The 27442-nt window shown below is 45.7% G+C and overlaps 1 protein-coding gene across 7 annotated transcripts in view; it reads right to left on the bottom strand.

Moving 5' to 3' along the window:
- Nucleotides 1-27442, bottom strand: part of LOC309601822 (glutamine--fructose-6-phosphate aminotransferase [isomerizing] 1) — a 142051-nt gene that overhangs the window by 29269 nt on the left and 85340 nt on the right. Inside the window, exons 1-3 of one of the 7 annotated variants that reach the window (XM_082334984.1) lie at nucleotides 14000-14126; nucleotides 13347-13418; nucleotides 11328-11509 (exon numbers count right to left, since the gene is read on the bottom strand). The exons of 4 other annotated variants lie outside the window; for them this stretch is intronic. In XM_082334984.1, the coding sequence (XP_082191110.1) occupies nucleotides 11328-11509; nucleotides 13347-13405 (241 nt within the window). In that variant the 5' untranslated portion in view covers nucleotides 13406-13418; nucleotides 14000-14126. Of the gene's footprint in view, nucleotides 1-7734; nucleotides 7939-8230; nucleotides 8295-11327; nucleotides 11510-13346; nucleotides 13419-13999; nucleotides 14127-27442 lie in introns of those variants that run through there. 2 more of the 7 variants (XM_082334986.1, XM_082334985.1) reach the window with 2 other exon arrangements.

The raw sequence follows: 27442 nt of genomic DNA, 5'->3' as shown, positions 1-27442 counted from the left end.
CCCCACGCTCTCCATCTCCAAACCCTCCTCCCCACCCTTCTGGCAAAAAAAAAAGTTTTCCAATTTGAGATACTTAGTTCACTCCGTTTCTAAAAACCGCATTCTTCAGGCGAACAGCAACCTCCCTGTTTACAAGTGAACTGACTCCAAATAGCTGTCATCCAGGCTGGAGGACGGCACATTTCAGCCCAAAATCCTTTAAATGGCTTCCAGGTCTTACAACAGGAGTACAAAGCAGGCTGCTTTATTAGCAGGCAGCTGGAAAAGCCCCTCTCTCCATATTTACCGGAAACCTCCCAAACAGCCGCCCAATGCAGTGGTAGCGTTACACATAAAAATAACGAGTGTGTCCCACAAAGCACAGAAAACAAGCACACGAGATGTCTTTAAAAAGGCACGCTGGGCTCCAGCGGCTCCTGACATTTCCATTTACGCCAAAGCCACCTACCATGGCATCCAAAGTAAAGCTACTTCAGAAGGCGTAATTATAACCAGCATGAATAATTATGGAAACATGAACACCGCTTACATTTTTCTAAATTAGCTAAATAATTTCAGAGGTGAAACCTCTCTCCGTGTTTTACGTACCTTGGAAGCACGCGCCGAGGGTCCCGTTCCCACCAGACCCCGGAGCCTTACACCTCTTTTTGACGGCGCCGGGCAGCTCCTCGCTCCGGCGTTCGCTGGCCCCGTCAAACAGCTCTCCAGAAGCAGCTACGCACTCCGCGTTCCCCCCGGCGGCACTGCAGCTATCTCGCTACGGCACGGCCAGTCCCGCCCGGGCACACAGCTACCTACTCAGTTATTCCGCTACCACGGCACACCACCAACGGCCACTCAAGGGGGATATGCTCTTTTGAGCAAACGGGGACCGATGACGAGCGTTACGGTGCTCTGGAGTCTGAACGTCAGGCTGGCCGCGGCGAGGCAGATCCTGGAAGTCCTTTCCCGCCAACGGCAGCCGCGGGGGACACCCAAGAAACACGACAGCGTCTCGCTCAAAGCCCCAGTGAAGATCACTTTGCACAGCGCTTTCCACACAGACCCTCGGCACCCCAGCAAGGCCGTTAAAATGAAGTCCTCCATGCAAAAAAAAGTCTAACTCAATAGATGGGCACAATTATTAGGCAGAAACTCGGTTTCCATTCATAAAATACTTTTGTAAATGTGAATTGATCATGTTAGTCTCCATCCTGCTTCTGGCACAAGGATGGCAACTTATTCTGAACCAAAAAAAGGGCTTAAAACCAGAACTATTTCCCTCTAGGCAGGGCTGACTTTAGACATCTTTGTTAAACCTGAATCCAAACCAGGCAGTGGCTTGGAATGCTGTTTTCTCTGCACATTTTAGCAAGTTTAGTTACACCTGAACTTAAAAAAACAAAAGCAAAAACCAAACAAACAAAGAACCCCAACAACAACCCAAAACTTGACTCCTTGTCACAGATCACAGCTGCGAGCAGCGTACAACAAAATGCCAGGTACTGAATGGACACAAAGTAGGAACCGACTTCCTCCAGGAAGGGATGGCTCATCTGGAATGAGACTGAAAAACCATAGTGTTTATTTCTACTTGTACTGTAAACAAACAGAAAACATCTACCTAGAAAGGAGCCAACTTGGCATTTGTCTCAGGCATTGAAAAAAACTATTAATTACAGCACAATTACACTAAGATCATTCATGAGAACTGCAGAAAAAAAATCTGAATCTAAGACTAAGAATGCCACAAAAAAAAAAAGAAAAAAAAAAAAGCCCAACCCAAGAATTCAGTGCTCCTTATCAGAAAACCCAGGGACTATGAAAAGCAAGCCAACCAGAAGAAATGCAAATACAGTATTAACATTGCAAAATATGCAGACACACTCTTCCAAGAGGACGACTATGTAAACACTGGGAGATTCAGTTTCAATTCAGTTCAGCTTTTAGATCTCAACAGGAAAATAGCTGGAGCGATAATGGAGATGCCACTATGAAAATAAAATTCTAAGAACTCACCTGTGATTGATACATTTTACAAATGAGGAGGCAAGAAGACAAGCAGGTTCAAAACTCATCTTAGAGAAAACAGGAAAAAATGGAAAAAAAATAGAATAATATGTAAAAATGATGCATAATTAAAGTAAAAAATGGGACAATAAGGCTGCTGAAAATGAACACGAGTCTTCCTAAATGCGTGACTTACTAATCTGCAAGCTAAAATCAAATATTTGAAGGCTTATCACCCATTTATGACACTTGATCATGATGAATTATGTGTAAATAACAGTTTCATTTACTGGAAATATTTTCAAATGCATTTCATTTTCCCCTTTTCAAACACCTCATAACGACATGATTCTTCATAGCTGGAGAAAGTTTCAATCCACATTTAGGAAACAGCATTTTTACTGGCTCTACTCTAACTACTGGATTATTCAGGAATATATGAGCAATCACATCTTGTAATCACTTCCATTTTTAAGTACAATTCCACTGCCCTCGACAGAAACACCGATGAGAAAAAAAAAGACCCAAAGCATTAAACGCTTGTTCTGCTTCACTGATCTAAGTGTATTTTTGAGAAACGTTTATGTCTCCCAGCAGCCACCAACCGGGGCTCTGCAGATAAAATTTCGCTCTGGAATTACACCTCAAGCCTGCGGTCCCATCCGTGTAAACGCGCAGCGAGGAAGGCGGCCGTGCCGAGTCAAAGGGCGCTCAGGTGACACCTAACGTCCCAGCGTGACGCAAAGCCCTGGCCGTTCAAGAAAAGAACCTCTTTTGACTCAGAAGCTGAACAAAGGATCGCTTCATCCAGCTACGAAACGTGGCCTTCTCCGAGGTGGAACGTGGCAGACGTGGGGTGGCACACAGCAACGCTACCTTGCAGTTTAGACCATAAAAGACCTTTCTTCCACACACCAGAGACTTGTTTTTCTCCAAATCACAATGCCTTGTTCTCTCCCTCCCTGTGCTTATATTCAAATCAATCTACAGGATTCGAAAGATGAAAAGCTATCAACGGCACAGACCTTTGCAGCTGCGTGAAGGCTTCCACGGGGAGCATTCTGCCACAAAGCGCCAACTTTTCTGTCAAAGTGACAATTCATTTAAATCACAACAGTCAATGGAAACATGTTGGTTTTGACGAAATTCCAACGCAAATCTAGCCAATTTCCATCCGGGTCCCATCTGGTGCACCACCAGCTTATCCCCCTTGCCAGCCTAGATGCCAGGTGCCGAAAATGTAGAAAGCCTGCAGTCCAAGCAGAACCTTCCTGAAACCAACCCACCGTGAACTTCAGGTTGCTAGCAGACCTGAAAAGAGGAGTTTCAGTTTCAGCCCAACTTACACATTTAGATACCATTTAGATACCATTTAGATACCATTTAGACGCACATGTTTTCCAGTAATAATGCCACACCTGCCCTCTGAAACCCACGCTCCAGAACAAGCCAGAAAGAGGAAGCATTGCAGAAAACCAGGATATGCGAATGACATTTAATTACGCTACTTGGACAAGCCTTGAGGTGGCATTGTTCGAGGTGAAACACGTGCCATGCGAAACCAAAAGAAAAGCCCTGTGAACTTCATTCTCGTTCAGCACTGTTTGTAATTGTGAATTCGCAGCCAAAATAAGACAGCAGCATGCGTACTACAGGAATTTCTACCTGACAGGCTCAGAAAACACAATACCCCTATCTGGAATACACTAATATCCTGCAGGACTTGACACTAAGATACTTCAGGATTAGAACAGTAGTCACGCTTTACAACATAATAAAACGTTTCAACCGGTAACTCAACGCAGGACTTTGCACATTGACTGAAAAGACTTGTTCAAAGCATGTCAGCTTATCATCCAATTCTTGAATCGCACTAAGACCCGCCATAGTAGGAAGTCCTGCGTATACTTCTCAAGTGAAATATCTTGAGCAATGCACTTTAGAACACAAAACACTTCCTTTCTTGCAGGTTTGCCTGAAAAACCTTACCTGGTGAACCACCAGCGGAACAGGTATTCAGCTGCTTGTGAAACTCAACTCTCTCTTCGAATCGATGTTTAACACTCAAGCACAAAACCTAGGCCTTCTTAATGACAGCTACGTAAAGAATTCCCTGTAACCAGTTGACGGATTTTAACAGAATAGCATTTTTACCAAATGGACATTCATTATTTCTATTGTTGACCATCACTAAAATACTATTTCTGAGAACTTCATTTTCCTGTGACCTTTTCGGTGCTCATGTTCCTTTATTTCACGGCAAGTTTACAGGATAATGAAACAACTCGCCACTTCCAGGTAAGAATAAAGGATCTGCTCCAGTGTCTTGAATACATGAAGTTACTCCGGAATAGCTTCTCCTAATCCTTTTCCCACAAAAGCAGAAAGCCTTCAGGCTAGGTTTACTGTCGGATTTACAAATTCCTTTATACCATACTATACACTGCTAAACCCATTTCAATAGGCGATGTTATCAGTACATCCACTTGGCAATTCCAAACAACCCTTTATCCTGGTGGTGATTATCAGGCCTCACGCCTTCAACAAATCAGATGCAGGCTACCAGGTATCACATACATAAATATACATTACAGATTGGGAAAAAGTGATAAAAATGTTTATCTTCAAACTACAGCAGGGGAGACACCGGGCAGTAGCAGCAAGTTCTAACACAGATACTAACAGTAGCACAGAGAAAAGGCCCAGAACCGATGCTCTACACCCGCTGGAGCGGGCTCCTATGATTTGCTGCCCGGCGGTTCGGTAGAACGCTGTGCCAACCCCTGCGTACCGAAACAACGCTAACTCTGCACAGTTTGAACGGGCTCAAGGTCAAAAACAAGCAGACTATCGTTATTATGTCTGCTAGCTGTATATGGGAGAGTTTATGTTCAATTCACCAAGTCCGCGCTGGGAAAAAAGCAAAGCAGAAAAACATCCACCAGTGAAGAACCACGTTTGTCCACCGGATGCTTCTTTTACCACCCACCCATGCACGCACCCCTCTCTCCAGCTAAAAAGGACAAGATTGCTCCTGCCTGCAGTAAACCACCAGGGCGTCAATTCTATGGACCCGGTCTGGGCAAGAGCCACTACCCTCTGCTTCGCAGAAAGGCATACACCTAGGTGTACAAACGGCGTTTCGGCAGGCGGGAGGGCAGTCCCCGCTGATGTCCGTGCAACCCTAAAACCTGAAACTCAAGTCTTTCTTAAGCCCGTTTTTATCTTCAGTAATCACTAGTAATACAAGACCTAAATCCTAAAATCCCTTTTTGTTGTTAAAAACAGTCATGGCATACGATAGGTTTACTTATTTACAGAACAGTCTATCGAGCCTGGCTACCTTGAAAAACCTGTTTTCCAAACTATTTCATAGATGTCATTGAACTGGTTTGGCGCATTCAGACCAAAGCACACCCAATTTATACCTAGCCCAGTCTTCAAACTGCAGTGTGTAATACATACCAAGAACAAAACCTAGTTTTCACTAACGCTATTAAAAACAAAAAACCAGCACGTCTACACAGAAGACCTGTCATTTATGCTAGGCGTCAAGGAACTGAACTTTGAGGCTGCTTTCCTTTACCTGTCAAGCGGTACGAGCACATCAGATCACCGGAGTTCGTACGGTTGTGCACACATAAAGCTCAACATCAGATTGTCAGTAAGCTGAAAACATTGTGTTGGTAATTCCAACCTTGAAGCTGTCACAGGGAGAACTCAGATAACAATAGCAGCATTGTCACCGTTTTTAAAAAAAAAAAAAAAAAAAAAAAAAAAAAAAAAAAACCCACATTTTAATAACTACCTTTCAATCTGAGATGAATTGGTTAAAAATCTGAGCGTGGACCGCGTACCCACCAGACAGCGTGGCAACATAAAGCAACGCATATCCTGACTTACAATTCTGTTACAGAAACCTTGTCTGAGGGTTCACACAAGCAACCGGGACTGCACGGCTGTCACCACACCGTGTAACACGGCCACTCAGACCTTGCAGAAGCCACAGCATGAGCAATCAGAGCCCTCTACTCCAAGACGTAGACTACTGTCGCTTCAGTTAAGAGAGACAATTAAGCCTTGTTAGTGTAGTCCCCAGAGTACCTACAAGCCAGTTCTGCCTATTTATGACATTTGCAGGACTATCTGAGAGGGCAACGCCTCAATTTGTTCACCGTGTTCCTTTGCCGGAGCCTACTGCTGCTGCACGGAAAAAGCCCCAAACTGCCACTGCAATTAACATTCCCTAACGCGAGCCGAGGCCACCGTCAATTCTGCCTTGTGCTCACCAGCCAGATCGCGAACGGCAGCAGCAGAGGAGACCGTGTACATTTGTTTCTGCCAACTGCGCTTAACCACAAGTCACAAGAGTTCATGTGGTAGCACCCTCGGACTACAATCAGTTCTCCTGATCCCTACAAAAACCCTAACCGCCTCCAGCCACGCACTTCCTGCATTCAGCAGCTCCTCAATTTCCAAGGCTTATTTTTCTGCATTAACATCCTCAGTTAATGCTCTCCTCTTCACATTTTTCACTCTATCTCTGGCTCCCAGAACAAGACTCAACAACAGCACCAATAATCCCTGATGCTTTTCTTACTGTTTCATAAAATGTTTCAATATCCAAGAAGAACTTTGCTTATATCAAAAAGGGGAGAAACACACTAAATCTTCAATGCAACTAAGCAGCTACCCACAGTATTTTCAGGGCTTAGCACAGTTAAAAAGATGAAGAGCAGAATGTTGACATTGCACATTTCCAAGGCTGGACCTCAAATAAGGCAAGCACGAGGCACCAAAACCATCCCTATTCTTGCAGCAAGCTATTTATAATAATAATTATCCCTTCTATTCTTAGCTTTGCTCCACTTTGTACTTTTAACACAAATTAACATAGTGTTAAATGTAAGCTGAACTATGAATTTCTGATTGCCTCTTCATAGCGCTCCATAGACTTGACAGTTTGAAGGCGATACCAGCTCAATCTCACAAAAACAATGAAAGAAATGTCAACTTGCACATTAAGTATAAAAACCACAATCCTGCTTAGAGCACCGTTTTAATTTTGCACATAAAAATACGGCGGGGGGGGGGGGGGGGAACCAAAAGGAAACGTGGAAAGACAAATAAAAAGAGCCAACAGATCACTGTTGCATAAATTTCCATGGGAAAACATGAAGCCGATGTGACAGAAAGAAGAAGAGAAAGAATAAATTACATTCCAATGTCCAAGAGATAAGATAGAGTAATTGTACTAACACGGCACATAGGAGTAGAAAGTACGTCGGTGGCTTTGGAGAACAAGCCTCGCTGGCTTGTGCTCCCGTTCACTTCAGGCATGTGCTCAACACAGGGAAGCTCCACGGGGGTACGAAGAGAGCGGGATGAGCTGGTGCGCAACCCTGCCATGGACGCTTCTGAGCCTCATTTAAACCAATTCACCTGTCTGCCTCAAAACCTACACTCAGTAAACTTGAATAAACGTACGAGTATCCACATCAGAAGTTGTAATGCCTAAAGGAATAACAATAAACACTTTCCGTCTAAAAGTGGGAGTGGTTATTCTGATAGGACCAGAGCCACGTTTGGAAACGCTACCGGTGAAGCCTGTATCCTATAACGTACACGTTACCGACGTCCACTGGGGCTTAGGCTCCTAAGTCACTTCGTTGCTTTTGAAAACTACAACCTATAAACCCACCCGTCACCACCCTCAGCACCCCCCGCCACCGAACCAAGACCCACCAACATCACCAAGTGCCCGGAAGGCTTCTGCACCGAGGAAACGGCGCATTTTTAGCACTGCCGTGCCTCACGCAGACCGAGGGCGCTGGCCTTTTGTACGCTCCGGCCGCATTTGCACGTAATTTCGGGAGAATTTGCCCTTTCACGTTATTAATGCATTGCGAGACGCCTCCCCCAGAGAAACATATGCGGACGGCAGACAAGACGCTGACACTCTCAGATAACGGAGATGGGGCCCCTTCTCGCTACAGCCGAGGCAGCGGGCGGCCCCTTTTTTCCGCCCCCATCGCCGGGGGCGCGGCGGGGGCCGGGCCGCTCCGCCGCGGCACGCTTTGGGCACGGCACCGGCCGGCCTAGCGCTGCTCCCCGGCGGGGGGGGGGGGGCGCAGGGCCGGCACCCGGCCCACGCCGCCCGGGCCGCCGCTCCCGCAGCCGGCGGCCGCGCCGCTCTCCCCCCCCCGCCGGGCCGCCCGGCCCGGCCCGGCCCGGCCCTTACCGCACATGGTGCGCCCCGGTCCGCGGCCGCGCCGGCTCTGCGCGCCGGGGCCGCGCCGCCCGCCCTCCCGCCCGCCCCCCGCGGCGGGGCCCAGGGCGCAGGCCCGCCGCCCGCCCCGCCATTGGGCCGCGCCGCCCGCCCCGCCCCGGCCCCGCCCCGCCGGGACGTGGCAGCCGGATCCGCCGGCGGGCGGCGCCCGGGGCCCCGCGCGGGCGGGGGCGGCCGGGGGCGGCGGCGGACAAAAGGCGGCCCCGTCCTTCCCCGCAGCGGCGCGGCGCCGGGCGCCAGCCGCGTCCCCCGAGGGCGGGGAGGCCGCGCCCGTCCCGCCGCCGGCTGCCCGCGAAGGGCCGCGCCCGGCGCCTGCCGAGAGCGGGCAGGAGCAGCGCCAGCCGGGGCTCGCCCCCAGCCTCTCGCCGCAGTCGGCGTGCGGGGGGGCCCGGGCTGCGAGCCCTCCGCCCCCCCTCCAGGCGCAGGGCCCACAAGCGGCCCCCCGCACCCCCGGGCCCCCCTCTCCTCATTTTCTGCTCTGTAGCAGCACCTATTCAGAAGCAAGATAAAGAAACCATTAAGATGACTCTGCAAAGCACAGTGGGCTGGGCGCAGCTGACAACGGAGCGATGCAGCTTACTTAGGCCGCCCGCGCCTAGCTACCGCGATCTAACGCGGTTTGAAATACTCGCTACAAGCCCAAGGCTACAAAAGGACAGCAATCACTTCTTAAGGAACATGCTGTTCACTTCACTTTATCTCGACACTGAAAAGTCAATAGAGATTTCCTTGAAAAGCCCATAAAACAACCTAAAATGTTAGTTTACATCAAAAAATCGGGATGGGGTAGATTTTGAGCCAGCTGCTAGAAGAACCTGGCCGCACACCAACAGAAGCAGGAAGGTGGCCGATCCGAGACGCATCAGAAGTTCGCGGCCAGCGCACACGGCCACCTCTCTGCTTCTGTTCAGCGGCAAAGACGAGGCAGGAATAACCCACGGCAGTTAGCCCCGGTTCCTAGGGCTGGCTCGCGTAGAGCAGCGCCCCGGAATCGAGCTGCTCGGTGCTTTATTCCCCCTTTGTCAGTGGTGAAGGCGGAGGGCGGCTGACTCCAAATTCTGAGGTTTTTTCCACTTCCACACCTTTCAGGAGGAAGCTGGGCGCCTGGCGGCAGGGGAAGCCGACTTCCCGGGTGGGAAGGGAACTACGGACCCATCGTAGGAGTGCAAATCAGAACGGCGGTCACCAGAAATACACGCTGGCACAGAAACCTTGCTCTCCTCAGCTTTGGCTGCTGTTCAAGCTCTGTTACTGATCTACCAGGCACACCGGATCCATCTCCTGGTTTATACTGCTGCCCCGCAGTAGCTCCCACTTCACGCCTTCTCACCACTCGCAGCATTTCTTAAGACACTCCCTACAAACCTACAATAACCCATAGCGTTGCCTGAAGGCAAACGAAAGGTATCACCCTACTCCTAACGAGGGATGCCCCACGCCTGAAGCAGCACAGACAGGCCTTACGAACGCTCCCAGAATACACAGTTCGTGTCAGCAGCACAGCAAATACCAAACTTTACGACTTAAACCTATACCATACTTGATGTTACAAAAATGAATCCTTCAAACTGAGGCCAACTCATCCATCTGTATGTACTGATGTGATGCGAATTCCTCACAGTCTTACACATACAGAAAGCCAGCTCCCTGTGTTTAGTCTTTAAGTGGCTATTTCATTTTTTCCCCATAAAAGCCAGCACTTATGCCCTACGTAACTTGTTACTTTATCCTGCGGTTTGCTGTACGTACAGTACGTGGCTTTACTACCATACGTACTTTGTGTGGATGTGGATATGCAAATTACTACCAAACGGAGAAACGTGAAAACAGTTTTCCAAACTATTACACGTGCGCCTTTTAAAATTAACAGAAAGGGGTCACGGTTGGGAAAAAAATACCCGCTTCCTTCTCCTCTAAGCTCAACACGCTTCACTTGAAATAGAAGTTCTGGCTAAAGGCCTGAATTTTAGATTGATCGCAAACTATCAGCTCCTGAAAAGAGCCTGCTTTGTGATCCCCGACATAACGCATTCTGAGCGTTAACATCGGGTAGCGTGAGCTACTGCCTCCTGCTAGGGTGCTGAGAGTACCTGCTCCAAAAACGCTGTCAGCAGAGGCTGCGGCTGGCGCTTGCTCCACACCGTACGCGCCACGGCGTTACCAGAAGACTGCGTTATAGACACACAGGCTAATTTCTCCTAGAAGCATGGAATGAGTCACATCCTGACAACACACACATCTCCACCTGTGAACAGTTTCAAGATGACAAGAGTTTAGATCGCTGTAATCAACTTTTTCTGTGAGAGAGAGTGCTAGAACAGCGCTTAGGAAACATGAATGGATTTTGTGTTTTCTCATCCGAAACAGGTGAAAACAAAAATGGCTGAATGGCAGACTGTAATTCTGCACTTATCTATGGCACAGCAAAAACACCAAAGTACTTTTTTCCTTTAAAAAAAATACCAGAATAATTTCAAGCAGTCGTTACTATTTTAAATGTAATGACTACCTGCCATTTATAGAAAAACTTCACAGTCAAAAAGCCTCGCTGACCGGAGCGCTGCGGTACAGCACAGCTTCCCAGCCCCCTAACCGAAGGGCCCTCTTTGAAGGAAGAGCTGCAAGAACACCCCCCTCCGTCCCACACCGCCGAGGACGCCGGCCACCTCGGCGACTCCCGAGCTAAACGCCGAACAGTCAGTACTGTGTTCCCGTTTGCCTCGGGGTCCGTGAGCGTGAAAGGCTTTCTGGGCGCGCGGAGGAGACGGGCCGCCTCTCGCTCGCAGGGATTCTTTCCATGAACTAAGCTGTTCCAGACAGAGCTTGGAAGGTTCACAGAGAAACTCCTCGTGATTTGGGCCGACGCTGTTACCGCATCGGGCTGTCACAGCATTAGCTTACGGTTATGGCTAATGCTGCAAACAGTTGGGTTTTGTTTCGTTCCCCAAGAGAGAACTGCCGCTTGCCCCCCTCCCTCTGCTTTTGTTTCTCCAGAGCCCCCCCATCGCTTCATGCTGTAGAAACGCAACCGCTGCCCTGAAGAGCTTACTTTGCAGTGGGACAGAACAGGTAAGAGAGGATGGGATGCGAGCACTACGCGCTTCTCTCTCCACGACAGAGCTTGAGGAACTTGAGGACACGCAGGATACACGCTGGACATGGAATCTCTTCAGCCTCGAGGTCACAAGACGCTTGATCTTCAGCCTCAGTGCACGCAAGCTTAATTTTGTCCTATCTGTACAAATCGAAAGCCCGTTAAAAACAAGGCTGGAAATACAAAGAGAGTGGCAGAACTGGATCCTTACTGTACCTGGAAGAGATTAGTACTGCTTAATTGACGAATAAAGACCACATCTTTAACAGATACATTTTATTTAACACACAAAACAGCTACTTTGCTGTTTTAAGTTGTGGCTTATATAGTGCATTAAATTGACAAATTAGGCCTAAAAAGCTCTGTTTTTGAGAAACCAGAAACATTACTCGCCGTTCTATGGGTTGCTGACAAAGAAGAACATGGCAATAATGTTTGCATAAGCTCTCTTTTGGATAGTCTGTGCCCACCTCCGGGGGATTTTGTCATCGATGTACTCGTAAGATCAGGCACTGCGTACTTCGTAACAGGGTAAAGAAAACATGGTGATTTCAAACCAATTTCCAAGTCCTGAGTGCGTCATTTAAATGACTGTACGTTATTACTCTCCGTGAAAGCCAAAGAGAGATTTTGCCAAAATATTTATTTTCGTATCTCTAACAAGTAATATGAACTTTATGGCTACCCATGCCGAACTGCATGCTATATAAAAGATTCTCCACTGACTTAACTGATCTCATTTAGGGGCTCAGTGGAATTACACTGGCAAGGAGTGAAAGAGGGGGAACGCAGGAGGCTGTCACATCCTTGCACGCAGGGAATACTACTGTAACCATAAGCCAAATAACGGCCGCAAACTCAGCTCGACTGTGGCAGCACAAAGAAGAAATAGTACTTCTGTTAGCAAAGCCATCTGCTGAAGCTAGGCACCAGGAAGAAATTAAGTCCTACATGCACAAGTAAACAGAAGTACTCGCAAAGTCCGATTTGCGTATTTCAATTTCAGAACAATAAATATTTCTCTTCCCATAGTCTCTAAAAGCAGAACGCGTTCTGCTCTGCCACGTCTTCCCTCGCTCGGCCAGGCAGCCAAGTTACACACACGCTGCGCTCTTTGGCACTGCAGGAGGAACAAACAGGATATGCCATAGGTAAACACATCCATTTTCTTCGCTATCCTGCAAATGTAATTTGTGCCCTTAAGCCCTGCACATTCATCTTGATGTTGGAGTATTATGCTAAGAAATCATCTTTTGCAAGTTTAAACAGACCACTAATGGTGGCTGAACAATTTTACTTCTAAATAAGCTAATTAGTCTCTCTACTTACTGAAGCCGATAAGGATCATCTTCTTCTAGCATTTCTTTAAAAAGATACGATTCTTACACCAAACAACTCACGTTTTTTGTTTCTGTTGCTATCGTTTGCACAGTGGTAGCGAGCAAGTGAGTAACTTTCCACAAGTGATGGCAATATTATATCCTCTAAAATGAACACTTTAAGTTGTGGGTTATTTTTCACACAAAAAACTGATATGAATCAAAAGCTTTTTAACAAGACTCGATAAAATTAGCATTCCTCAATCTCCCAATTATAGAGCAAGGGCAGATAGTCCTGCAAGTCCCATAAGGAGGCTTGGGGGAATAAATATTTAATATTTCTATTGCACAAAAAACAGTCAAGAAACTTTACTTCTGCCTTCTCTTTTTTTCAGTCTTGAATTTTTTGTATGAAAGAACAACGGAGAGACGCATCACCGTTTTTAAAGCCCACCATTTCTTTCTTAAGACACGGTACAAAGTAGAGCAAAAGGATTCTTTTTTGAACGCAGGGCATTTAATAAATTAGTGGACAAACTGCTTAAACTGATGATACATTTTTACAGATGTAAGTGCAACTCTTTTTCTGAAAAGAAAGGCAAATTTGGTTGCTCCTCAGCACAAAGACAGTTTACGTACACCAAGAGGTAAATACTTATTGGCCATAGATGATGCCAGCTCAAGTAGAATTTGCTTCTTTCTCCACGTCATCATCGTTGTCAACGACCTGAAATCAAATCCAGAAGTAGCTTATGTGAACACTTTAAACTCTCAGTCCCGCAGGATTGCGTATTTATTATACTCAATCCTTGCTGGGCCCAAGGAGAACAGCAGTTATTCCACGCAAGAAGGTGGTTAAGAAAAACTTGCCATCAAAAATGCCAGAAGGAAACGTGGCTGAAATAACAGGAGCTGCTCACGTTATTACCAAGGCTGCTAGAACAATCACTACAGCGTATCAGATTTTTAATGACAAAGCAAAAGAATCTGTGTTTTAGGGGACAAAAGCTTGTCCCTTATTGTCACAAGTCACCAAAACACAAAGGTAACAATCAGTGGCAAACACAGAGTGTCCAGTTCTGGGCTCCTCAGCACCAGAGGGACATGGGCACATTTCCAGTCAGGCAGCCACGGGGTTGCACAGCGCTTTGCAGAGTTCTGGATCTTTTGCTAAGATACAGCTTCTGACTTGGAAAAACTGCATCTATGCATCCTGTACTTTTGATTACATCGCCAACCCGTCCATGCTGGAGAGGGACAAAGACCTTCTTTTCCATTTCAAACAGCTATTCTCTCTCACCAACCCACCTGTTCCACGCCTTCTACTTCAGGGATGTAGAACTGGAGCATGTTCTGTATCCCGTTCTTCAGGGTGATGATGGAACTGGGACAGCTGGTGCATGAACCCTGCAACTTCAGCTGCACAATCCCATCCTCAAAGCCTTTATAAATAACATCACCACCATCTTCTTGCACTGTCGGCCTGGTGGAACACAATACTCAATTTAAAGCAAGTATAGCTGAAATACATTTGCTTCCAGAAATCTTTAGTAAAGCTCAATTTAATATACACAAAGAACTGTCAAGATATAGTCACTAAAGCCTTCTTTCTCTACAACTACCCGGTCCAACTTTCCAACAACTCATACTTTGCTGGATTCTCTCAAGTGATGGCTACTGTTTTTCCATAGGACATTAAGCAAAATGTATTTGCAATGAACGCAGCAGCATATGAAGGAATCATTGAAATTCTAGGGGCGAGGGTGAGCACCTTAGAGCAGAGCTTGCTTCAGCCTGCAAAGACACACTGGTTTGCCTTGAGGCCCTCTCCACACGTAACGATGATTGCCTCAGTTATGTGCCAAATACCATAGGTGTGCGTCCTACCATACGATGCACGTGCATCTCTTACCTGGCTAGGGACAGTGGTAAGGAGGCCTTAAGCGCTTCCATAAAGAAATACACGGTTCAGCGTAGTTTACGCAGGACAGAAAAAAGCTCCAACTATGTCAAAGCTTAATCCTGCTAACGGGTGAAGCAACCAGCATCTGGTAAGATCACACCCCAGTACTATTAGCATTTCTGCAGCCTGGTCTCCTTTTGCAAGCAACAAATGCCCAGCATTGTAACTGTATCCCCATAGCAACATTTTTCCAGACCAAGCTAAAACCATCAAGTTACTCTAACAGAAGCTCTTTATACTGATTTCCAAAATAACTCTTTTGAGAGCTACACTCCTAAGAGAATAATCTATGAACTTGACATCTTTATTAACAACTCACCAGAGCAAATTATCTCCATTCCAGAAAGAACATGACTAAAAATTCCATTTTTCTTATTCAAAATTAACTTTTTTAACACACTACAGGACCCTTTGGATCGACATTCCTGCCATCCTGCACCTTCTGACAACTTCTTTGCAGATATTTTTAATTGACTAAACAATAACTGCTCTGTACGTACCACTGGTTTATATATAGCTTCTGTAAACGACCCCGCTATAAAATGAAGATACACACACTACTGCCAGTATTCTCATCAACAGCCTCTTGATCGACCGAGGGGCACAGGGGGAAGGAAATGAAAGAAAAAGGTGGGGAAAACCAGAAATGTGGGCAGGAATTCTGCGACCGTTATGAAAGGCCACTGGGAAATCAAGGACTAACGTACCGCAGGGAGCTTAAATGACCACATACCCAGCAAGAGCAGGGCCTCCTGGGTGTTACTTTCTAGCGTGGCTTTACACAACAGTATACTCGGGTTACGTGTTTCAACACTTAGTACATATGCATCGGGAAAAATGTTCCAGCTGGTTTCTGCTTTTCCCCCTCTTTACTTTCAGGAAAATTAACCGGTACCATGTGTCAGCTGTGAGATAACCAAACCGATATTTTTAAATATCGCTTTTAAAATGCAGCATCTAAAAAAACGAAATTCAAAAGCCCAAGTTCATCACAACTTCTGGAAACATTAAACCGAATTCCGTGATTTTGACCCACACCTAAGTTTCTGGTTCCTGTAATTTGTGAGTTCAGGAAGATGTCGCCATCAGATATCACAGCTTCAGAAAGACATCAGACATTTCCCCCTGCATCTAAAATGTCAAGTTGCTTATTCCTTTCAGTTTACTTTGGAAGGCAATTAACGAGCATATAAATATACTTCAGGTAAACAACACAATCCATAGCCACTCTTGAGACTTCATTAGTTACCACCAGTTTCTAAATTCAAGCTGTGTTAGAATACCAATATAATTGCAACAGAACGCAAGGGCAAAATCCACAGAAGCCCAGGCAGCGAGGGAAACCCACCAGTACATTTTCCTTTAGAGTGCGATACAACAGTATAAGCTACTTCGGAATACTTGGAAGGAAAGGGCAAGTATAATTAAGAGAGAGATTAATACAACAGAGGAAAAAAGTTACTGTAAAAGCAAAGACTGTGTTGTTTTCACTATTTAAAAACAACCAGGTTAAACCCAACGGACCTATTTAAATGCCCTCTGGAGGGCAAGACCATACACTGTTCTAAAATCACTCAGCAGTAAGGACTCTGTTCAGCACATGGTTTGCTTAAACAGGAAAACTAGATAGAAAGTTTTCAATTCGGGGAAACAGAATTCTCAACTCTGGCCAGTTTTGCACTTTAAACCCCCGCACTAGATACAGAACCATGAAATCACACGTACCCAAAGAAAAATGCACTGTTCCCTAAATAAATCCAAACCCCAAGGCTAACTCACTCCATCTAGCAGTAATGTTCCTGGTTTACCTTATTCTTGTATCCAGCAGTTCTTTAATCATTAGGACAACTTCATCATCTTCTTCTGATGCGGCTTGGGAAAAGAAAAACGTGCAAATCAGAACTTGGAGGGAATTCCAATACGATTACTAACACTGTATACCCATAACGGCAGAATGAAATAGCATAAAAGCATTGCTGAGATGACTGAAACCAAAAGGCAGACGACTGAAACCAAAACTTGCTCTTAATTCAGAGTAAGTTTCTTTTTCTGCATTATCCTTATTCAGATCCCAGGCTTTCACTGACAAACACCAGTATTGGTTCAGAGTTCTCAACAGACAACAGCAGTGCCACCTTTTAAAGGACGCAACAACTAACATTCAATAAGGATGCACAGGTTAAGGCAGGGTCCTCAGAAGGAAAGTTTCAGCAACCTAAAAAATTCAGCAGGAAGAGAATTATGAACCTGTCTGTGTTTAGCAGCTCTGGATGCAATTTTAAGCTCAGTGCTAGTCTCGCAGAAGCATTTTTAAAGACATCTTTTTCAAATAAAATAAAGTCTATGTTAATATTGAAATTAAATCCAGACATAACAGAGCAGAGAGGAATTCAATAGTCATAAGCTTCCTTAAAACACCGGAAAAGTTGTTTAAGTTAGTAAGTTGCAAATGAGAAAACAAAAGGCAAAATACTGCCCTTGAGTTAAATTCTAAGTTCGTCTCAGTTACTTTCTATTACAGTTTAGAAAAGTCTTCTTACTATTTCTTGTTCATTTAAGACCATAAACCTGTCATTAAGACACGGGCATTAAGCCTGGGCACTCCTTTTTGGTCTAAGGAGGGAAATAAAACCCTTTGCAGGTGCCCATACAAAAAGGACAGGCAGGAACACTCAATAGCTTTCTAAACACAGCCTCAGCACTCGCAAAAATATTTCACGCACACAAAGCACAACAGAACACAGTCGGTACTGCTAAAACACATAGCTCAGCACAGCGCCTGCGAAGATCCGCTCCTCATACTACAGCGGACGAGGACCAGGCTTCACATTCACGGGTAAGCAACTCCTGCAGACAGCGCAGCACTGCTTCCACTAGAACACACGCGTTCTGCAAATTCTCTCCTGTGTTAATTTTAGCAGTTTTCACTTTAAATTCTCTTGCAGCCTTTTCTGAGAGACAAGTGGAGGCTCTTCTGGATGTCACAAAAACTAAACCCAAAGGCAGATACTGACTTCTTTTGAAGAGTTTGATTTACCTGTATCGGTCCTAGGTGCCTCTTCAGTAACTACAGGTAAGCCAGAGGCAAAGAAATCCATTATAGTTGCATAAATATCTGGTTTCAGTAAGTTCCAATCCAGATCTTCACTCTCCTGCGAGAATCAGAAGAAAAAAAAAAAAAATGCATAAAACCAGAGTATCCGCCTCCTAAGAATAAGCTACGCAGAGATTCTTCTTACATTGAAAATATTACAATGGGCTCTCACGTTTGATGCATGGATTTGATTTCATAGTTTTGTCAAGTCCAGCTTTACCAAAAAAGTTCAGTAAGACTCAATTTATAATAGTCAACAGAAAAGTTTCCTTGTTTGCAAGCTGAGTGCTATTAAAATATTCGCTAAAAAGAGGCAAAAAATAGAGTCTCCTAAATACATTATTTGACACATATTTTTACCAAACCGTTTCAAAGACTCGAGCTTGTTTGGTTCTCATTAATTTTGAGCCAAATTATCATCCACTGAATTGCCCTGTACTCTCCACACAGTAAGAGCACAACTGCACGGCTCCTACGCAACACCTTATCTCTGCTGACACGAGCTCCGCACCTTGGGTAAACACAGCACCACCTGCAACGGACTGCATCCCAGTCATTCCATCCATCCCACTTGGAAGCGCTCCCTGGAGGTCATCTAGTCCCAATTCCTGTTCGAAGCAGAGCCAGCTTCCAAGCTGACCACGTTGCACAGGGCCTCGTCCAGTCCAACACTGACCATTTCCAAGATCAAAGAATCTACAACTTCTCCGGGCAACCTATTCCAGTGCTTACCCACACATTGTGATTTTTTTTTCATTTATAGTAAAGGCAATTCCCTTTATGCTGCTTGTGACCACTGCCTCTGGTACTTTCACTACGCACGTCCCAGAGTCTGACTGGATCTTCCCGATGGCCATCTATTAGATAGCTGAATCTCAGCTCATCTTTTAGCATACTTGAATCTCTGTTCTGCTTACCTTGGTGATTGTAATGAAGTCTGGTCCAAAGAAAATACTTTTAACTCCTTCAATTTTGAATAACTGTCTGTTAAGAAAACAAACAAAAAAAAAACCAAAAATGCATACACATTTCAGGCAAACTCCTAAAGATTTATTTAAGCTGTCACAGAAAAAAAGTTCTAGAATACGTTTCTAGACAAAAATAAGCACTAAAACCAGAACCATTACGAGAAACTCCCAGTTACTTCACCTACAGCTTAGTAAGAGCCAGGATATCCTGCTGTGAAGCAGTGTACGCAGTAAAACCAAACACATCTTACAGGACTTTTCCACAAGATGTGTGAAAGAGTTTCTCCAGTTCTTCTTTGGAAGCAAAATTATATTCTGTATACAAAACCATATTTGATCAGCATCAAAACCAGTAGGTGCCTGTTATTTTAGGTAGGACTAGTGCAAATACAAGGAATGTTCCTGAGATTAAAGCAAGTTATTTAAAGTAGTTGAGCTCAGTAAAAACTGCCTTCAATTCTGTTGCCGTGAAATAAAAGGATTAGCGCCAAGCAGCCCGAAAGGCTTTAGCACACCAACTCCCTTTGTGAGCAATCTTCAATATTGCTAGTCATTTGTATGGCACATGAAAAATTTGAAGATTTAGTAAAGGCTTAAGATTCATACTAAATTGCTCGAGATGGCCCCATACAGCACCCAACAACCAGGTGGTACATTAGCACACATCCAAAGCAACACAAGAAGTTACATGATAGTAAAGAGCACATTTTTGACACTATTTTAAGTATAAAACACAGAATGAGAATGTAAAGACCAGTTTCCACAAACGGTTAAATAAAACCCAACAAATTCATCTACAGAATAAATAAATGATGCTACTCCTGAGGAGTAAAAAAACCTAAAAAAAAAAAAAAAAAATCATTAGAAGTAGGAAGCACCTGGAGTTAAATAAAGCATAAGGCTGTAAGAGTGTTTTTGTAATTACAGGGTCGGAGGGAAGAAAAGAAAAGAAAATATATTCTCCTGAAAGACTGGAAAACATCACAAATGCAATGAATGAAGGAATTGGAAATCTTATCACAAAGGTATGCGTGATGAAAAATGACAAAAGAGATTTCACAATACCCATTTGAAAGAATTTCCACACATGAAAAGTTGTATGCGTACGGGGCTTTTACACCACTAAACCAACTGGATTTTTAAGGTACTTAAATAATGAAATCATGCAAGTGCACCAAACAATCCTAGATCAATTAAATAATTGTTCCCCCTCTCTCCCCTTCGGGAAGCTTTTATTACTTCTTTGGAAAGTTAATGTTCCCTTTTAAAATAAATGAGTATTCCATTTACAAAAACCATAATCTGGGGTTTAACGATATGTAGTAGACAATTTTTTTTCCATTAAGCTGCACAATACACATAATCAAGCTGTTTTGTCAGGGTACCCATTCTAGCACATACTTCTTCTTTGATGAAAACATCTATTTGCAGATACACGACAACAAAAAGCCACTTTCTGACAGTCGATTGCGTTCTGCAACCTGACGCACTTTGGCATAATCACATCCTACAGCTTCAGTGTTCCACTAGCACGTTTTGATGTCCTCAAAAACCTTTCACGTTGTATTTATTACTTTAAGTCACAGAGTTTTGCCTGTAAAGATCCTGTTAGCTGCCAAACAACTCTGCAAGAGACCTGCGGAAACGGTAGATCTGCATGTTTGATAGCCCTACAGTTCCTGGAGAGACTGTCACATGAAACAGCTTCTACTCTTGCATATAATTCTTCCAACATACACAAAGATGAATTAAACTGGTATCTCCAGAGATAATAATTTGCACCATTTCTGGATCTCGCCCTCGAATCGAAGCCCTTCCACCCACGTAACAGATAAGGTTTCTTTTCAGAGGCTTATGTGAAAGCAATGACAAACATGCAAAAATGGGTGCTTCCAAAGATTCCCAGAGAGGCTTGCGATGGTGGGAAGCCATATAGAAACCCCTTCTATACCAAGATGATACGAATCGATTATCTGCTCAGCGATTCTTACTCCAGATTACGCATTTTGGTATTGACAGCTGCAATTCCCAAGACCTGTTACAGATCCAGCCTGAAAGTGCGGGCCAAAACTGGCTTTCCTTTGACTGCAACATCATAAACCTTTTGTGAAGGAAAAATCCATTGCTTTTGAAGTTCAGGTTCAAACCAACATGTCCCAAAACAAGCAAGCTACTACAGGTAATTTGTCGTATCTGGGGACTATTTACTTCCTTATGCTGTCTATTTCCCAATTCTGGAAAGTTGCATGATTTCCAAGTAACTACTTGAACTAAGCGTGTTCTGATGGGAATGATTTTGTGAAATCAGGGCCAGAGGTCAAACAAGTGATGCAGCAACTGTTCAAGAACACCGATTTATAATACCACTCAATCCAGTTGCATAAACCAGACCCTGATGCAATCTGCTACGATACAGCCGTGGGGAGTACAGACACACAGAAAACCACTTCAGTAATGACAATCTTCCTAGCTTTAATTTTATGCACAAACAAAGCAGCATTAAAAACTTAAATCCAACCAAGCTGCTCCTGAGTATAAGGAGGAGCAGAATGATCAGAAGCTGTGCTTAAAAACATCAGTTGTAGACACACAGCCCATACGGTCCCCCCAACAGATTATGATGTGTTTAATAATACCTTGCTAAAGGTGAGCAAAATGCTGCAGCTGGTGTGGAAAACTCCATAGTCCTTGACTCCAGCACTTCCTTCCCTGGAATAAACTTCAAGCTATTTGGATTTGGTGTGTCCTGAGTTTGAATAAACATGCTTCTTACTGGAAATTAAAAAAACAAAAAGAAGAAAAATACTGTAATCAAACCCCAGTAGTTTAAATGAAAGTCAAGGATCCTAATAACTTAGCAAGCCAAGCCCAGGGTGACCACGGTGCTACAGCCAACAGCAGCCTGTGCAGCAATGCTGCTTTCAAAGCACGATGCAGTGGGTTCCATGAAAGCCTCCAGACTGACACGAAGACTGATAAACACAAGCATGTTGTCTCACAGGCACCAAGATGATAAACAGAACCTTGTCTTTCCTTCTTTTGCTAACTTTCATTTACTAAAAAGCATCCTACTGAAACAGCATTGAACTGCACAAGGCCACTACCATCCTCGCTTTCGACTGAAGGCCAAGAGATGCAACCTTCATTTCTCTGTTGTGTTTAGGGTTTTTTTAGTTTATGATCCTCAAATGCTGCGAAGTCCCTCTGCCAGCATTACCACTTCCTGTCCAAAGCATACTCCCTTTTATTAACTCTCTCTTCAAATACACGTGATTTATGGGCTTTGGTTTCTGTTTCATTCTTCAGCACTAGAAGAAAAACAAGCATAACAACAGCTACAGTGAACCACACCCTGCTTATAATCTTTTCCACTGAGTGAAAAATTACTGTAAGCTATCACTTATCCTCCAGAAACTGAACTGACCAAACAATTCACAATAAAATTATTTACAGTTCACTGGTAAAGATGTTTAAAAGATAAATTTTTACTGAAGTTCCTTTTGTGGCGTGGGTCTTTTTCTTTCACTAGAAGGGTGTAAAAAAAACCTGATCTTGACTAAAATTTAATACTCTATATTTAATGGTGTACATCTAATAGCATATTTTCTTGTAGACATGTCCACGCAGCATATGCCTGACGTCCCACTGAAGCTGAACATCAGTTAGGGACAGTTTCCCGTGTTCTAATTCTCTTTCTAGTTCTCCTTCTTTCTAACTCTCCCTCCACATCAAATAACACAATGATATATGAACATTCAGGAAAGAGAAAATGCATTTCAAAACCAAAAATCTTTAGGAACTAATATTTGCAAATAAGTTATAATTGAGAAACAAGCTCACATAACTTCAAAAAATATGCAATAGAGGAATTTAAAGCAACAGAGCGAGCTGACGTTTTCGTAAACTGCCATTTTGCCCATGACTCCCTAGTATTAGATGACAAATCACGCTATTTATAAATTGCCAAATTGTTACTGCCTGCGCCTGTCATGGTAACAACCCATTTGACTTGAACATACACAATGGCAAAGTACGCACACACTACATTTTTTCTTTTTCTTTAAAAGGAAGAAACACTTAGCGCAGAAGTACTTAGTTTTAACATGAAAAGAATAATCCTAATAGAGCAAGCAACTAGTCAGCTTTATCCATGGGGATGGATCTTCCAGATCCGGCACCCAAAATCACATCCAGAGTAACAGCGCAGTTTACGAATAACCAAGAGGAGATTTGGGTGGTGTAAATGGAGTACACCCTGCCCGTTTTTTGAAGGCAGTGGGTCACTAACAGCTATCGCACATCGTTCACCTAGCATCTCTAACACCCTAATACACAGAAAAGGTGTCCGTGCAGGCAGCCGCTCTATTTTACAAGTGTCTTCTGCAGTTGAAGATCCGCCTTCCTAAGACCAGGTTTTTCAATCATTAATCAACCTGGAGAGTTCTTTGCACAGCTGCGAATAACCCATTTGGAATTTATTATTCAGTAGTTGGTAACTGGCTGTATTTACATCAAACATCTATATCGTTTCTTTCAACCCTCTGTGGAACGCTGCGTAAACCTGCTATTGTTCTGTTCTGCCATCTGCTCAAGGTAGGAGGAAGATACCAAATCGAGGCCGACTTTAGTAGGACGCTTGCAGAAGCGGGTAAAATGCTAAGTCTACTCATCAGAGTCTGCCTGTTGATTAGAACTGAAATAGAAAAATAGCGCTGGACCAGGCAAGACTGGACTTCTCCGAAATCAAAATCGAAAAGAAACTTCTGCCTGAGCAGACTCATTTAAATAAGATTTCAATTTGTGATTAATTCCATGCAACAGCACCTGCAGAATTTTTTTATCTTAGGCTCTTTCTGCTACAGCATTGGAGAGCAGTTGCTAAATCCCTCCAGCAGGTGCAAGAGCACAATGTTTTTCTGCAGTGCAAGTTTCACAGATTTTTTTCTTTTTTTTTTTTTTCTTTTCTGAACATTACAGCCTACCAAAAAAAAAAAAAAAAAGGGTGGTACAACAAACTCAATCTTATATATTGCTTTTTCAGGGTAATACCAAGTTGCAGATAATTTTAATGGAGAATGCTGTCAATGCACCATACCTGAATGCATGTTCAAGAGGGGGAAAATTAAAAAAAGAAAATATTGCAGCTCTAAGAATGAAAGGCTTCGCTTTCATCCTTGCTCGGTTCTACGTGGACAGCCAGCAACTTTATCTGGCAGGGCTCAGCAGCTGAAGCAGAACAGAAGGCAACACGAAGTCTTTCATAAGGGATACATTTGCACCAACACAGAAATTAAATTAAGAAATGCATCAAAGCCCAAACAATATTTTGCACCAACAAAGCCCCCTGTAAGTCTTGGCAGCTGAATGACATTGTGAGCCATCCACATCTTCTCCCCAGGCTCCAAATATCCAACTGCACTAGCCCTTCATTAAAAAACACCTAGGAAATTTTATCGCACTCAGATTTTAGAAAGAATAGTAGGCTTTCATTATTACCGCAAGAGAGAAAAACTCACAATGCTCTCTATTAATTTTTAACTGTATTTACCTGCATTGTGCCATACCGCAGATGGAAGAAATGGTTTCTTTTGCACAAGTTGGTGGAAAGAGTGTTGAGTTGTCAAATTACGATCTTTTAACATCGTACAACAGAACCTAGAGAAAAAAATAGTTTTACTAACAATTTCCAAATTACAAGTTTACATTCCCCCACAGAAAGAGTATTTCACATGCTTCTAGCAACCCCAGAACTCGGCAAGACACTCACCTGCCTTACACCTCTCGGGTAATGCGGCAAGCTCGCAGGCGACATCACAAAACCTCCCTTGCTTTTTCCCCTTTTCAGTGCTCCCTCTCATTTCATAACAAGATAGACATAACTCTCCAATTTTAGCCACCTCTAGCCTCCTTCACAGTCACTAAAGGCAGGCAAATCCCCTTACTTAGCTGTAAAAGAAGAGAATAAATCACCCTAGGGGAGCCTTTTTTCTTGCTTTTGAGAGCAGCTAGCACCTGGAAATCTAGCGTGGGCTAAGTACCTAATTTTCAGAAGATTACAGACAGCTGAGATGAGTCCAACCCCAAGCACCTGAGACTGGCCTGAAGGCCAGAATTTACTCCTGTACTCGGTGGGTTTAGCTGGTCAAGTATAAGGCTCCCCTACGTGACTCGTGGAAGATAGAAGTCAGGCTAAAAAGTTAATGCAATAGCTCGTCTTACACAAACAATTCTCATAAGAAAAAAACAGCAGCACAACATTTGGATAAAAGATAAAGACTCTATTAGCTGCACATACCAAGCAATACCTCACCCCTGTCCACCTCTATGGATTTCTTCTCTTTGGGGCATAAAGAAATTCAGTATATGCCAATACAAGTACTGTTCCAGAACTAAAACAGACCAGTTAAAAGAGGCCACATAATTTGCACTAGCAGTCACAACAGGGGTGGTGTCATCTGCTCAGATGAAGTTAAGAGGGGGGGAGAGCAGAGGGGAAAAAAGGAAAAAAACATTAAGAGAAAAAGCAAGGCAGAGCAATGGAGTAACAGGCCTAACTGTGGAAAGTGTAAATACTTGCTCATCTGATTTCCGTAACTGTATGCACAGCCAACAGTATCCAGGTATTTCAGAGCAAAGTGAAAATCAGCAAACGTAACCAACACCCACCTCGTGTCACTGACAGCACGGATCCATACTACATGGAGGATTATTATCTGGTTTCTCTCCTCCTTATCAGGTACAGAGGGGGGAAAGCAGGTCAACTAAACTAATTACCGAAGGGGCTGTTACTAAGAGGAGGCTGATTCTCTCAGGGGGTCGTAAATCAGAAGCACTACACCTAGGCCCAGATTCCTCAAACATGGGAACCGGAGAAAAGCTCTGTCTCATGAAACGGAGCTCCCTGTTGCGAGTGAGAGAGACAGGAACATCTAAATCGTGTTATTTGCTTACTTTTGTGGTCTTGATAGCAGGTACAGAGACCACAACGGGATGTGCGAGGAAGGTCCCCCAAGAGAAAAGGTCTCCTTTCTCCCTTTAGCTTTGGGGAATAAAGATTATAGTGCATTTTATAGGCCGCAGCACGGGGCAGGAGGCTTGCCCATCACCACGTCGATTTCCCCTTATTGCAGTCTTTAGCGAGGACGGAGGGGGGAATGTCCCCTTCTCGCTTGGCCCTAAGCATCCGTGTGGGGGGGAGTTCACTGCACCCCATCGCATGACCCTGCGCACACGCGTGCGGGGAACTACCCCTCGTTGCACCGGCCTGAGCACACGGGGGGGAATTCCCCCTCGCTGCAGGACCCCGTGCACACCTACGGGCACTGCTCCCTGCTGCACCGGCCTGTGCACACGGGGGGGGAATTCCCCCTCGCTGCAGGACCCCGTGCACATGTACAGGCATTGCTCCCTGCACCGGCCTGAGCACACGGGGGGGGAATTCCCCCTCGCTGCAGGACCCCGTGCACACCTACGGGGCACTGCTCCCTGCTGCACCGGCCTGTGCACACGGGGGGGGGGGAATTCCCCCTCGCTGCAGGACCCTGTGCACACCTACGGGCACTGCTCCCTGCTGCACCGGCCTGTGCACAGGGGGGGGAATTCCCCCTCGCTGCAGGACCCCGTGCACACCTACGGGGCACTGCTCCCTGCTGCACCGGCCTGTGCACACGGGGGGGGGGAATCCCCCTCGTTACCCACACCCGTGTGCGCAGGGGGGTGAAGGCCCTCAGCCCCTGCGTGTCGGGGGGAACTAACCCCTCGCTATCGTAATGCGGCTGGGGGAAGAACCAGCCTCTCGCCGCCCGTCTGTGACGAGGAGAAGGAAGACATAACTTCACCCTCGTCCGCCCTGCCGCAGCGGGGAAGCAAAGGGGAAGAGCGAGGGGAGCCCGGCGCGGCCCGGGAGGTCGCGGTGCCGCTCGCTGCGACGCGGCCGCCCCCCAGCCGCGCGGGGAAAGGGGCGAGAGGGGATCCCTCCGGGAAGGGACCCGGGCTCCCTCCGCCGGGCCGGGGCAGCCCCGCGGTCACCTACCGGCCGCCCAGCCCCGCAGCCGCGCCGAGCCACCGCGCAGCCGCCATCTTGGCGCTCCTCAGGCCCGCCCCGCCCCGCCCCGGCGGGCTGAGGCGCCGCGGCCCCTGGCGGGAAGGGCGCGCGCCGCCCGGCTGCAGCACCGCGGGCCGGGCCGCCGCGCCGCGCGGCTTTCCCGCCGCTCCCGGGGCCCTTCCCTGCCGTCAGCACGTTCGCTAAAGATACAAACGTAGAAATACCCCCCCAGCCACAGCACCGCCCCAAGGGAACGCTTTTTCTGTTTCTTCTTACATAGGTACTTTTCTTCTTCCCATTGCAGCGCCTCGCGGGGCGAGGAGCCGGCGGCGGGCCCCGTCTGGCCACAGGCCCCGTCTGGCCACAGGCCCCGTCTGGCCACAGGCCCCGTCTGGCCACAGGCCCCGTCTGGCCACAGGCCCCGTCTGGCCACAGGCCCCGGTGAAGCACGAAGAGCCTTTCCCCCGCACGCCTCACGGGCCATCGAGAAACGGCGCGCGTAGGCCGCGCTGCGCAACCATCCCGGGCCGGGGGCTGCAGAGAGAGCCCGTGGCGATGGGCTTGTTGCGATCACAACGGATTTGAGGCGGGCGCTCCTGGTTTTGCGGACGGCAGCCGCTGCCGCCAGCCGGGGCTGTTGCCGAAGGAAGGAGAGGAGGAAGGGGCTCCGCGGGGACAAAGG

Source organism: Platalea leucorodia (genome assembly GCF_965183815.1).
Source record: "Platalea leucorodia genome assembly, chromosome: W".
Classification (NCBI taxonomy): domain Eukaryota; kingdom Metazoa; phylum Chordata; class Aves; order Pelecaniformes; family Threskiornithidae; genus Platalea; species Platalea leucorodia.
Note: the sequence above shows the minus strand (reverse complement) of the source record. Positions and strands in the feature narration are given on the sequence as shown.